At 35.2% G+C, this 13,787-nt stretch overlaps 1 protein-coding gene and 1 pseudogene across 11 annotated transcripts; both read right to left on the bottom strand.

Moving 5' to 3' along the window:
* Nucleotides 1-5,219: 5,219 nt before the first annotated feature.
* On the bottom strand, nucleotides 5,220-7,246 carry LOC149184441 (glutathione S-transferase F9 pseudogene; annotated as a pseudogene).
* A 1,745-nt stretch (nucleotides 7,247-8,991) lies between these two features.
* LOC149184440 (glutathione S-transferase F9-like) lies at nucleotides 8,992-12,086 on the bottom strand. 11 transcript variants are annotated; one of them, XM_089417482.1, is made up of 7 exons: nucleotides 11,856-12,085; nucleotides 11,688-11,760; nucleotides 11,549-11,592; nucleotides 11,114-11,279; nucleotides 10,848-10,970; nucleotides 10,680-10,728; nucleotides 8,992-9,713 (listed from the first exon to the last, which is right to left on the bottom strand). In XM_089417482.1, the coding sequence occupies exons 4-7, from the start codon at nucleotides 11,261-11,263 to the stop codon at nucleotides 9,265-9,267; spliced, it is 771 nt and encodes a 256-aa protein (XP_089273608.1). In that variant the 5' UTR covers nucleotides 11,264-11,279; nucleotides 11,549-11,592; nucleotides 11,688-11,760; nucleotides 11,856-12,085; the 3' UTR covers nucleotides 8,992-9,264. The 11 variants fall into 11 exon arrangements, with proteins under 11 accessions (XP_089273608.1, XP_089273604.1, XP_089273609.1 ...); XM_089417478.1 differs by having other exon boundaries at nucleotides 11,551-11,592; nucleotides 11,688-12,086; XM_089417483.1 differs by having other exon boundaries at nucleotides 11,551-11,592; nucleotides 11,744-12,086.
* Nucleotides 12,087-13,787: the final 1,701 nt, after the last annotated feature.

Genomic DNA, 13,787 nt, shown 5'->3' with positions numbered 1-13,787 from the left:
ATATGTACACCCTACGAGCGAGGTTAAAACACATTAAGGTGAAACTAAAGTAGTGGAACAAGATGGAATTTGGAAACATATTTCAAGTGAAAAAGGAACTGGAACAGAAAATGGAAGCACTGCAACAACTGTTGATCTCTGATGGGTACTCAGAGGGGAGAAAAGAAGAGGAAATGGAATTACTAAAGAAGTGGGAGGAGATATGTAAACAAGAGGAAATCCTATGGAGGAAAAAATCTCGAGTGCTATGGCTCAAGGAGGGGGAGAAAAACACAAAATTCTTTCACCGATCAACAATCGAGCATAGAAACTCCAACAAAATCCTTAGAATAAAGGATGAGAGAGGGAAAACCTTTGAGGCTCACCAAGAAATTGAGGAGGTCCTGGTCCAACACTTTCAAAAGATATTTGAAGAGCCCTATGTGGAGAGAGTGGAAGACATACAAAGGATTGTGAGGCATATCTTGAAGGTGCTAATAGAGGAACACAACAAAAACCTAAACAAGTCAATCTCCATGGAGGAAGTGACTTTGGCAGTGAATAAAATTGCGAATGGGAAAGCCCCTAGACTAGATGGATTTACTATATACTTCTTCAAAGATTTCTAGGAGACTTCCAAAGATGATATATACGAAGTGGTGGCTAACTCCCAAGAATCAACAACAGTTCTTAAAGCTCTGAATTCAATGTTTATAACCCTTATCCCCAAGGAAGAACTGGAAAGTACCCATAAAAAGTTCTAGCATGTAGCACTATGCAATGTTGTTTATGAATTCATATCCAAAGTAGCAACTAATCAGATGAAAACAATTCTTCCATATCTGATCTTGGAGGAACAATCGAGTTATGTGGAGGGAAGACAAATCTTGGACAATATAATGCTAGCGCACGAAGTGGCTCTCTCTGAAGACCCAAAAAAAGGCTGGTATGTTAATGTAGTTAGACTTATCTAAAGCTTATGATAAGATCAACTGGGAATACATGGAAGCAGTGTTACAAGCATTTTTCTTCGATGAGCATTGGAACAATTGGATCATGGCAATGGTCTCATTACCAAGTTTTTCAATTCTTCGTAATGGAGCCCCTTCAAAGTTGTTCTTCCCATCTAGAGGAATTTGACAAGGGGACCCATTATCTCCATTCTTGTTTATCTTAATGATGGAAGGACTTGGGAGAGCAATTGGAATGGCTAATAGAGAAGGGGATATTATAGGATTGAAGCTGCATGAAAATATTCAGGCAACCACTCATCAACAATTTCTGGACGACACCATGCTTCATGGCGTTCCTACGGTAAAGGAGGCCCGCAATTTCAAAAGCATTCTGGATACCTTCATGAAAGCATCAGGTATGGAGTTAAACCTATCAAATTCTATGATTTTCTTTTTCAACACTCACATTGCTATCCAGAGAAATCTTTCATCTATCCTGGGGTTCCAGAGGAAATCCCTCCCTTCTAGGTATCTAGGAGTGCCCTTAACAACACAAGCCTAGAAGAAGTCCAACTGGGAAAAGGTTTTATCCAACTTGGAAGATGGGTTTAAAAGATGGACGATGAGAGTGTTGAATTTGTCGGGGAGATTGGTGCTAGTAAAGGCGGTGCTTCAAGCTATGCAGGGATACATGTTATCTGTTCTTCCTGTGCCTAAAGGAGTGCTCCAAAAAATAAAGGAGGTCCAAAGAAACTTCCTGTGGCGAGGGGCAGAGGAAAAATGGAAATGGGCACTGGTGGCGTGGAACACAATCTGTAATTCTAAGAAGGTAGGAGACATTAGGCTACAAGACCCTGAGATAATTAACAGAGAAAATGGAGCCAAATTGTGGTGGAAATGGTTAACAAGAGGGGAGACACCATGGGAGAAATTATGGAAAGTGAAATACGCCCCTGATTTTCAACTAAAAGACTTGGTAAGGCTCACGGGTTCAATCCATGGGTCAACCATATGGAACCTTCCATGGACCAATAGAGAAATTATACAAAACCACAACTTTTGGGAAGTAAGAAATGGAAAGGATGCCCCATTCTGGGAGGATGCCTGGAAACAACAATCGAATTTAAACAAACCAGAAAGGTGGAGCCTTCAAGAAGCCACATAACAACAAAGGCACAAGGAATTCCACCAATTTTGGGATCCGAAACTAGCAAACAACAAGTGGAGAACATGGAATCTAAACATCCTCCACTAGGCAAATCTTTGAGATTCATAAATTTAAGATATTATAGAGGAATTGAACAAAAGACAAATCCTAGCAAATGAAGACTAAGATCAACTTCGATGGGGGCAATGAGAAGGAGGAGATTTCAACCTCAAGGAAGCCAAGGTTTACCTTCGAACATAAAATCTCAAATTCCATGACCCAACATCAAGCAAACTATGGGCGACCTCTCACTAGTCGAAAATCAAAATGTTCTTGTGGCTAATTTTGCACATAAAGATGCTAACTTGGGAGAATCTAATGAAGAGAGGAATGATAGGTCCATCATGGTGTTTCTTGTGTGAGAGGGAAGAATAAAATATTAACCACCTACTTGAAACTTGTACATGCACAAAATATCTATTGGACTGGTTAGCATTATCTACAAACAAACTGATAGAAATAAAGAAAACATACAAGACAATTAAAATATGGTGGTTGCAATATACAAAGAATGAAGTGGTTAACATGACCTGGAACTTGATTTCGGGATTTATCTTATCATCACTATGGAAGGAATGCAACTGTAGAATTTTCTGAGATAAAAAGCTCCCTGTTGTAAGCCTAATGGAAGAAATCCGCCACTAGTTTAAGAAACTATAAGTAGCAAAAGATTCCAATCCCTGGAGGAGCAACCATACCCTAAGCAAGAATTCTAAAGTTTTTTTACCTTGATTACCTAAGGGATAGGATCCTCAGACCCAGATAAATTCATATAAGGATAGGCGCTACAATGTGGCAGGTTCCTCCAGAGGGTTTCTGGAAATTGAATTTCAATGGAGCGTCCAAGGGAAACCCAAGCAAGGCTGGCACTGGAGGAATCGTCAAGGACTGAACATGTAAAATCAAAAGGTTATATTTCATCAATATGGTACAAGCCACAAATAATGCACCAGAGTTCCAGGCCCTGGATAAGGGATTGCAAACATTGTGGCAGGAAAGAAATGTGAATGTAATAGTGGAAGGTGACTTAACATTATCCATCCAAGTGACACGTATACTGCAATGTTGAACCCCAAGGAATAAAGTCACGAAGAATTGGCATCTAGCCCAGATAATACAAAGGATTAAGGTTCACCTAGAGGAGCTGAAAATGGTAGAGTTTACCTTAGTCAGACGCTTGGCTAATTCGTTGGTGGACAGAGTGGAAAACGAAGGGGTTGAGAGTACCAGGTTGATCATTGAAATGACCTGGGAGGAAATGGTGGAAGGACAACTGAAGGACGACTATTGAGCACTTGTGGTGAGAGATCTATCCACATTAGAGGAGAAATATGATGGATACGTGGTGGGCTAGGAAGGAGGCAGTAACCCACAAAGGGATGTTCAATAATCAATATGAGCGGAAAAATAGTGGGCATTAATGAAGATCGAGGAGGTACATGTCATCAAGATATGAAGGACATGATGGTAGCTGATGGGAAAGAGTGGAACCTAGGATCGCATAGTCATCTGTTGAGAGGTGGAATTTATGGGAAAGGATAGTTGAAGAAGTGAAGAAGGAAAAAACATAGTGTGAAGCAGTATTGGAACATAAATATGACTATAATGGGCCTACACAGACTGTATGAAGATGCTAATGAGAAGGAAGATGGTCACATTATCGCAAGAATGTACTGCAACTGCATTGGTAAATGGAAGTTGCCAGAAGTAGACAGGGAATGTACCCAAAGGATGGGCCAGACTGCACTGCTCTAGATTTTTCCTTTATATGCTAGGGAGGGGAGACGCATGGGATGCATAGTGTTAAGTTTGAATGAAACTAAGGGGAGAAACAATGAGAGAAATCTTGTTTATCAGAGAATCGTGACAGCTAGAATGGTTATTGCGAGAAATGGGGGTGGTAGGCCGAGGGGGAGGCTAAGAGCTGAAACTCAAAGCTCCATGGCTGGTAAGAGAACCACAATGGAGGACACGACGAAGGAGGCAATGCTCAACTATCATGCAACCATCCTAGAGCGAGGCAAAGAAGTTATTGAAGTCTGGGAAAATGAAGTGAGGTGTCTGCGAAGGAACATCCCGGACGATAAAATCGAAGAGGAGGTTGACTAAATAATAGACACGGGGAAATCCTGAATGAGAAAGACGGTCTATCAGAGAACTTTAGAGACGACTTGGCATGTTAAGGCTTTAGTGGGAAAGCTGCAGGTGGAAGCGGCGAAAGAGAGGATACAACGTCAAATGGAATACCAACTACATCTGAAGGCAATCGAGCAACAACTATGGGGGGTTGAGGAGACACTCCAAAGGGTGGTGAACATAAAACACTTGCAGGATGATCGAATTGGAGATATGAACAAAATATTTTCAATCTACTTGAAATATATCCATAACCTGGATATTACACTGGGGCAGGGACATGGAGATTTGGCCAAATTAATGAAATACAAGGTCAGAGAGGTAACTGGAGCCAGTGGTAAGCAATTGGTAACGCCGAGAGTAGGGGAAATTGCTTCAGCAACTCCAACGGAGAAAACTACACTTGCATCTGGATCAGGTGTGGCGGAGGATCCATCATTGTCCCTAGATAAATGATCATGTTTCTATGTCTAATTTTGTTATATTTTGTCGATTGGTTGTGTAGGAAAAATCATAGTAATAGGATAATAGGCAGGTCTGTAGGTCTAGAATAGAAATTTAGATATTCACAAACACCTCCAACAAGTTGTAAATGGTTAAGTAACAGTAGAAAAGTTAATTTTGTTGATATGCCTAGGAAATACCATAGACATAAAAACCTTTGGGAAAGTTTGGTTAAGTTCTAGAACAAGGCTATATTTTACTACAACTGGTTTGGTTTCCAGTCTGGTAGACCAAAAAACTATGATGTAAATTTTTGTTCTATCGTAATATAAGGTTTTTACTCTGACTTACGAAAAACAACAATAGTTGAAATATAACACAAAAAAAGCTAGCGATACATAACTCCAACTAACATGACATAACTATGGAATTTCTTCAATCTAATCTCACTTCTATCACATGTATATATTTCCTGCAGTGTCTAACTCCTAAATCTAATCTCAGTTTTGCATGTTCTTTGCAATTTTCTTCTAGGCAGGGTGAGAGGAGATGTCCTCCCGCAATGCATTCACATGCTTTCGGGAGGATATAATATCACTATTCTTGCAAATTGTGACAATGTATTATGTCCATGGTAGATGTTGTAGATATGCTAAGTTGAAGAGATTTCCCACCAAATATCTGCTCTTCGACAATGTCTCTTCATAAATATCCAGTACTTCGTTCAAATTCCTAATATTGATTTCCATGGTTGCTTAACCTATGGTGACTCCTCACAATGAGGAGAGGAATATTTCAAACAAAATGGTATTATCAGGGGAATATAATGATTGTGCTTCCACCTCACAGCACTGCTCAACCAAATCTTGCTCTACTAGTGTGTTTCCCAGATGATCAGTGCCCTGCCCCTCGTACTTTTTTTCCAATAACGATGGCTCTCGACTCTGTTATTCATTACCACACAGAAAAATTTTGCTATGAGTATTCATAATACAAGAACTATAAAGTTATAAGATAATGTGTGTGACACTTGATTTTATGTTAAATAAAATATATAAATTTTAACAATCTTATCTTTCCATGTTTAACAATTGATTTTGTAACCAGCTTAGATCTATCTTTAACTTTGGATTTATCAAGCGCAAATAGGGACCAAATATCTGGAGGTGTAAACCTTTCTTCAAATTTTGCATTCAAAAAAGGTTTATACCTTAAGGGATTTAATTCTCTTGGCCCTTGATAGATCCAAAGTTAAGATGGATCTAGGCTAGTGTTATGTTAAGGTGTCTTGATAGATGGAAGTTAACATGGATCTCGGTTGATGTTATGTTATGCTACATTAGAGAAAAATACCATGAGAAAAACCATGGATTGTCAAAATCTGTAGTGCTAAAACCACTAATAATTTGACTAAGTCAAAATATATACATAACATTAGAATATGTCTTCCATACCCGTTGAAAAAACAAGAAACAATTTTGAAGTTCAATAAATATGGAATAAATTTTAACAATTAATTTGGTTTCATTTTATTTTATATTAATAATAAATTTAACAATCAACTTTTCTTCATAATTATTAAATATATAAAATCTGCCACCAACATAACAAAACTGTGAATAAAAGTAAATGGATAGATAAATTACCAAATAAAGTCAGATCTCCATCTTGGATAGCAAGTACTAACCCAAATGGTTGGAGCACAACAAGAAAACAACAAACTAAGAATGTTTATTGTGAACACGCTACTTGACATGTTGCTTAAAATAAAAAAGAATACATGAAAAGGAACTTAAGTAGAATAAAGTAGGAATGTAGTAAGGAGCTTAAGAAAAATTGAAACTTTTTTCAAGGAGAAGGAGAGTGAAAGGAGTGTCCACCTATAACATTGGACACACAAATCATCCACATAGTTTTATTCTGAAAATTTATAGCAATATGAGCAATGGTGAAAATATGCATTAGATTATCTTCTAGCAAAGACTAAATATCACATAATCAAATTGGTGTACACCTCATGGGCCTTGAAATAGAACTTCCATCATTTTAATTTAATTATCAATAATTATTAGGTGGATGGTAGATATTTAACCTTTATAAAGTATTCTACAATATTTTGAATAATAGTCACAAATCAAAGTTTGAGATTTATCTCAAAAGTAGTTATTCTCTTTCTTTTTTAGTTAAATAGATTAATTAAAAAGAAGGCATATGAACAATTGTTATATGAAATAAGTTATGGCTTTTTCACGTGTGGTATTGATAAGCGATGGTATTGGCCCAAGTTACTGTAACCAATATTAACAAATTAAGAATCTCCATGGTAGTGTGGGAATGAATCACCATGGTTAAGAATATTGTTACATACTTTTTGAAATGTATATATCTTTAACTTATGATTCCTTTTATAATTAATAATAATAATAATTTAAAATAAATTTATAATTTATAAATTTATCATGATGTCTCAACATTTATCAACCATTTAATTTATATAGCTACTCTAGTTACACCAACCTAGATTCATTTCAACTCCGAATCTATCAAGCACTCAAAAGGATCAAATCTATGAGGTGCAAACCTTTCCTCAAGTTTTTCACTCAAAAAAGAGGTTTGTACCTTGAGAGATTTGATTCCTCTTAGTACATGATAGATCCAAAGTTAAGATGGATCTAAGCCAGTTTATCTAATTTGGCTGCACTGGTTATTTATTTAAGTGATTTTGTTAGAGCTTTAAATCACTAAGCAGTGGGTTATACTCCTTAGATATGTAAGTTTATTTATGTGATTTGTTAAAGCTTTAAATCACTAGGTGAATGAGCTCTTTAAAAATTTCATATATGAATAAAAGAATGGAATGATATCACCTGAGCAATCCAAATTTAACATTAACCCTGCTACCTAACAAATCTCAACCTTCACCCTTACTCTAGAGAGCTACCTGTCTTTCCTTTTCCTCCTTTGAGATCCACTGCTCACTCATTAACCCTTCACACTTATTCATATTTAAAGATTGTTTATTAGATCCATTGATTGGTTGAATTACAAGAATTTTTTGTGGTGTGTGGCACTTAATACCAAATCAATGGTGGGTGACATTTAATTTAACTCCATGTGAGCCTTTAATAAAAAGGAGTTTTGTTCTCGTGGTATTTTGCAAGAAAAAAAAAGAAAGCAACTTTCTCCTATGTTGATTTGATTTTTTCTATATGTATTGAAATCTAATAACTAAATAATAGTTAAAAATGCAATATAAACTATAGCTAATAAATCTATAGAACTAATGACATGCAAGATATTAAAAACTTAAAGGTTTGATAGCATTTTTATATTAGTGTCAAATTTACATGAAATTATGACTACAATTTTATCATATCAGTTTATCAATGAACATGAACCAAATATTATTTTAAGCTTTTGGACTTGTTAAGACAATGAGTAACAAAGAAATATTACTTAGAGATTGTTAATAGCAGTGCCCCTTTAATTATTCAATTAAATGGCAAATATAAATCCATTCCTTTGACTATTCAATTAAAGTCAATAACCTTCCAAATCATAACCTAAATAAATTTTAGGTATATTAAACAATTTTAAGTTTTTTACAAAACAAGATCTATTAGTTTATCTATCCTTACTGTAAATATTTTTCCAAACTCTTTTTCCAATAAAAACGTGCTAATCTCTTCAAATAACACATAATCTTTAGAAAAACACATAATCTTTAGAAAAAAAGAAAATTAATTGAAAATTTATATTTTTAATAATTTTTTTTTCATTTTTTTCAAACAACACTGGATTTTATTATATGATAAAAACCAGTACATTTCTCTTGATATCATCCATATTTCTCAAAATATATATAAACAGATATATGTCTAACATGCCAAAATATATAGTGCTAATCCCTCATGTATCCAGAATTCTTCATAATATAAAACTCTATGTTGTAGAGCATAGTGAGGATATGGATTTGTCTATCCAGTATTCAGCATATATCATGTACAAACAAACAAATATCAGTATACAAGGAAAAAAGAACAAGTGATGTTATGGAAAGCAGATCAGTCTTACTTCCCTGGTTGTGTTGTCAACTTGTCAACTGTGTACCTGTACTTCCAAACAAATATTATGGATGGTTAAATAAATACAATGGTTAATGTTAATTTGGTAGGGTCAAAATATTTGGAAAACATAACAATAACAATAATATAATTGGACAATACATCATTTTTTCTATAACAAAAAGATGCCTTCGACTCAATAAAAATAAATAATAAATAAAAAATTATGTTTACAAAAAAGTACAATCAAATATGTTTATTACTTTACTCGTATTCACACTAAACTAAATAAAAAGGGGATGTTTTCTTTTCAAAGAAATTCCGATCATTCCTCGTAAATCAATCGTTTAAATATAACACACAAAAAACTAGCCATATATAACTCCAACTGACATTACATAACTGTGGAATTTCCTGAATCTAATCTCACTTCTATAACATGTATGTATTGCCTGCTCTGTCTAACTTCCTGAATCTAATCTCAATTTCGCATGTTCCCTGCAACTTTCTTCCAGGCAGGGCGAGAGGAGATGTCCTCCCACCATGCTTTCACATGCTTTCGCGAGGATATCATATCACCCTTCTTGCAAATTGTAACCAGGTATTGTGTCCATGGCAGATGTTGTAGATCTGCCAAGCTGAAGAAATCACCCGCCAAGTACTTGCTCTTCGACAGCCTCTCCTCATAAATATCCAGTATTTTGTTCAGCTTCCCAATATTGATTTCCACAGCTGCTTCATCTGTGCTGCCTCCCCACAATGGAGAGAGGAAAATTTCAAACAAAATGGTATTAGCGGGGGAATAGAATGACTGTGCTTCCACTTCACACCACTGTTCAACCAGAGCTTGCTCGGCCAGCGTGTTTCCCAGGAGATCGGTGCCCTGTTCCTTGTACTTTTTGGCCAAATACTTGACGATGGCTCTCGACTCTGTTAATTCATTACCACGCGGAAACATTTTGCCATGAGTATTCATAATACAAGAATTATAAAGTTATAAGATAATGTGAGTGACTCTTGATTTTATGATAAATAAAATCAAAAAAATGGTTACAGTGAATTTTGTAACTTGTTTAGATTTATAGATTTATCAAGAGTGAAGAGGGCTCAAATATTTAGACGTGTAAAATTTTTCTCAGGTTTTAACTAAAAAATGTTTACATATTAAGAGATTTAATCTTTTAGGTCTTTGACAGATACAAAATTAAGATGGATCTAAGCTGATATTATGTTAGACTGTCCTGATAGATGGAAAGTTAAGATAGATCCCTACTCTTGTTATGTTATGTTACATAAAAAAATACCATAAAAAAATTATAAATTGTCATGTTTAAATTTATTTTTTATTTTAGATTTATGAAGAGTGAAGAGGGATCAAATATCTAGACATGTAAAATTTTTCTCAAGTTTTAACTGAAAAATGTTTACATATTAAGAGATTTAATCTTTTAGGTCTTTAACAGATACAAAGTTAAGATGGATCTAAGCTGATATTATGTTAGACTATCCTGATAGATGGAAAGTTAAGATAGATCCCTACTCTTGTTATGTTATGTTACATAAAAAAAATACCATAAAAAAATTATAAATTGTCAAAATCTGGAATGCTAAAACAACTAATAATTTAACCAAATCAAAATATTAATATAACAATACATGTCTTCCTACTGACTAAAAAACTAACAACCATTTTCAAATTTCAAATTAAATAAATATAGAATAAATTTTAACAGTTAATTTGATTTTATATTAATAATAAATTTAACAATCAACTTTGCTATCACAATTATTAAATATATAAAATCTGCAACCAACCTAACAATGGCAACTTTGCTACACAATTATTAAATAAATAAAATATGCCACAGCATAACAGCATAATAATAGATAAGTTACCAAATAAAGTCAGATCTCCATCTTGGATAGCAGGTATTAACCCAAATGGCTAGAGCACAAGAAGAAAACTGAGAATGTTTATTATGAACCGACTACTTTGACATGTTACTTAAAATTAAATGAAAAATGAAAAATAATTAAATGAAAAATGAGTACGGTTTTGCTTACATTCAGAACCAATAAATAAAATCTGCCACAGCATAACAATGCTCTGAGTAAAAGTAAATGGATAGATAAGTTACCAAATAAAGTCAGATCTCCATCTTCGATAGCAGGTACTAACCCAAATGGCTAGAGCACAAGAAGAAAAGAGCAGACTGAGAATGTTTATTGTGAACAGACTCCTTTGACATGTTACTTAAAATAAAAAAGAATTAAATGAAAAATGAAAAATAATTAAATGAAAAATGAAAAATGAGTAGGGTTTTGCTTACATTCAGAACCAGATATTGGGGTTGCTTCTGAGCGCCAACATTGAGGTCGACGAGGACGAAATCGCATTCAACTTCCTTTTCATTTAAACAGCATAGCACCATAGCCGTGGCCGTGGAGAAGTGATGACCATGTACCTTTATAGCCGCCATTGTTTCGGGCTCTCCACTGAGGCAGAGGAATTGTTTAGATAATTAAAAGTGACAGAAATCTAAGCAAAAGAATTTCAAATTTTTTTACAATAACAATGTTTGATTTCTTTCTTACACAAAAAACTTCACCCCTGAAAAACTGTATCCGACTCTTTCTCTGTGAAATACAGAAGACTTTCAAATTTCAAAATCTAAGCAAAAGAATTTCAAATTTTTTTACCCTGAAAATCTAAGCAAAAGAATTTCAAATTTTTTTACAATAACAATGTTTGATTTCTTTCTTACACACAAAAAACTTCACCCCTGAAAAACTGTATCCGACTCTTTCTCTGTGAAATACAGAAGACTAAAACCCTGAGAAACTGTACCTGACTTTTTCTATAATCTGTTAAATACACAAGACTCAAACCCTGAGAAACTGTACCTGATTCTTTCTGTAATCTTTGAAATACAGAAGACTCAAACCCTGAGAAACTGTACCTGACTCTTTCTCCAATCTGTGAAGTCCAGAAAACTTAAACCCTGAGAAACTGTACCTGACAATTTCTATAATCTGTGAAGTACACAAGACTCAAACCCTGAGAATGTGTACCTGACTCTTTCTATAATCTGTGGAATACAGAAGGCTAAAAACCTGAGAAACTGTACTGTACTGCTCTCTTTTTATAATCTGTGAAAGGAGACCCGTTCAGTGCTAATGACGAGGCCAGCAACATCTGAAAATTAATATTTCGGTGTCACCATGGCCGGCTATCGAATCGAGCCCATTAAATTAAATCTTTTTTAATTGTAAAAAATTGTCTATCTGGAGTAGGTAGAATTTGTTAGATCTTTTTCATATTAAAATAAATAACTAAACAATCAGAGTTGTAAGTTTGACCAATGTATTTTATTGAACGATATGTTATGAAAACGCAGGTCATATGCATGTATATATATATTTTAGAGATGGACTCAATATTTTCTTTCAGAATAATTTTTTTTATAAATTTTTAATATTTAGCTAAAAATAAAATCGCTTTGTAATTAAAATTATATAAACTTTTATATAAAAACATCTATAAAACAATTTTTATAAAACAATTTTTTTATTATATAATTATTCTAATGTCATTAACATTTTAGATAACGCTAACCCCTAACACTCATCTGTGGGGTGTTGGAAATGCAAGAGGGTGGGATGTGCTGCCATTGTCTCACTCGGCCACACGGTCAAGGGATGTGGCAACACACCCTCATAGTGGTGTGATAGGTTACATGCAACATGCATGTGAGAGTCTTAACACTCACCATCTAGAGTTATGCATGAAGTTTCCTTTAGTCATTACAACCATTACATGATGCGAAGAAGTACCATCAAGTCTGAATTTATATATGATATGGATGCCATCTCACTCGAGATGTTTATCATTTCACTTAATCAAATTAATATTTCATTCATTGAGTAGCATGCAAAGAAGCTCCGCTTAGGTATTATGCTCCAAGCTTTTATCATGTATTTTCCCAAAAGACGAATTTCAAGTTTCAAGGTGGTAATGTGAGGAGAACTCTCCCTGGAAACACAACCTCTGTGTCATTTCTATCATTTGAAGAGGAGGTTCAAATTTAGGTTCCTTTGGTCTTGCACCTAGTGGTTTTCTTGTGTCTGTGCACAAACTGGAAACATCGTTGAAAGGTTAGATTAGAAAGTTGAGCATGCCTCATTGGTTTCCCGACGACCAATTAGTCTACCATCAGCCCCTCCATAAACTTTGTGAAGGTGGAAAAGGAAACAACTGAAGTAGTTGGCTCAAATGGTCCAAACGTGGCTTAGCTTGCCAACTACATAACAAAATCAATTCCAATCTCACATGTCTAAGGTATTTTCCTCTAGGCAATTGTTTAGATGTTTCATCGTTGGTGTTTTTGTGTGGTTTGCAATTTCAAGACAAGGGGCAAGCGATAGTCTCGCCCTTGGGATTGTACCTACTCCCTTGCATTTAGAATTGGCACTCTTAGCATTTGAAGCCTTAGCCCTCCTAAGGTAGAGTTGGCCCTCTTTGGTCCCTCTCTTTGCATCCCAAGGTTCTCTGGGAATATCGACCCCTAGTTGGCAACAATTACATCTCTAGTGGAATCATTAATTCCTTCTAAGAAATGAGACATGCCATGTGAATGTGCATAGGTACACCAAGGTGCGGCTTACAATCAAGAATGTGGAAACACTAGGGCCCAATTGAGAGCGAGAGCTTAGGAACCAAGTACAGGTTTCTCACCCCTTAGCCAATACAAGAGGAAGTGACTCAGGTGGAAAGAGAATTGACAAACAATCAAAACACTCTTACTGACTCGAAAGTGATGGTTGAGTTTGCGGAGTGGGTACTTAACACTGGTCAAATTAGAGGAAGATACAACTAATATATGTGCATTATGGACATCCATTGGCACCTCAAATTTCTCCCTAGTTGTAGCACCCTTTCTCCAATGGGCCTCGGCAAGATTTGCAACAATTGTATTGAGGTGGGAGTTGCATCATAGATGAGGT

The sequence above is a fragment of the Pinus tabuliformis genome, chromosome 3_2 (assembly GCF_031772625.1).
Source record: "Pinus tabuliformis cultivar Carrire ecotype Pingquan chromosome 3_2, CPIR1, whole genome shotgun sequence".
Lineage (NCBI taxonomy): Eukaryota > Viridiplantae > Streptophyta > Pinopsida > Pinales > Pinaceae > Pinus > Pinus tabuliformis.
Note: the sequence above shows the minus strand (reverse complement) of the source record. Positions and strands in the feature narration are given on the sequence as shown.

Excerpts from the sequence above, each read along its gene's own strand:
- LOC149184440 (XM_089417478.1), bottom strand. The coding sequence starts at position 11,263 with ATGGCGGCTATAAAGGTACATGGTCATCACTTCTCCACGGCCACGGCT. Across the intron at positions 10,971-11,113 it reads CCCAATATCTGGTTCTGAAT|CCATTTGGGTTAGTACCTGC; the intron begins GTAAGCAAAACC and ends CTTGTGCTCTAG. Across the intron at positions 9,714-10,679 it reads TGGAGATCTGACTTTATTTG|AGTCGAGAGCCATCGTCAAG; the intron begins GTAACTTATCTA and ends ATGAATTAACAG.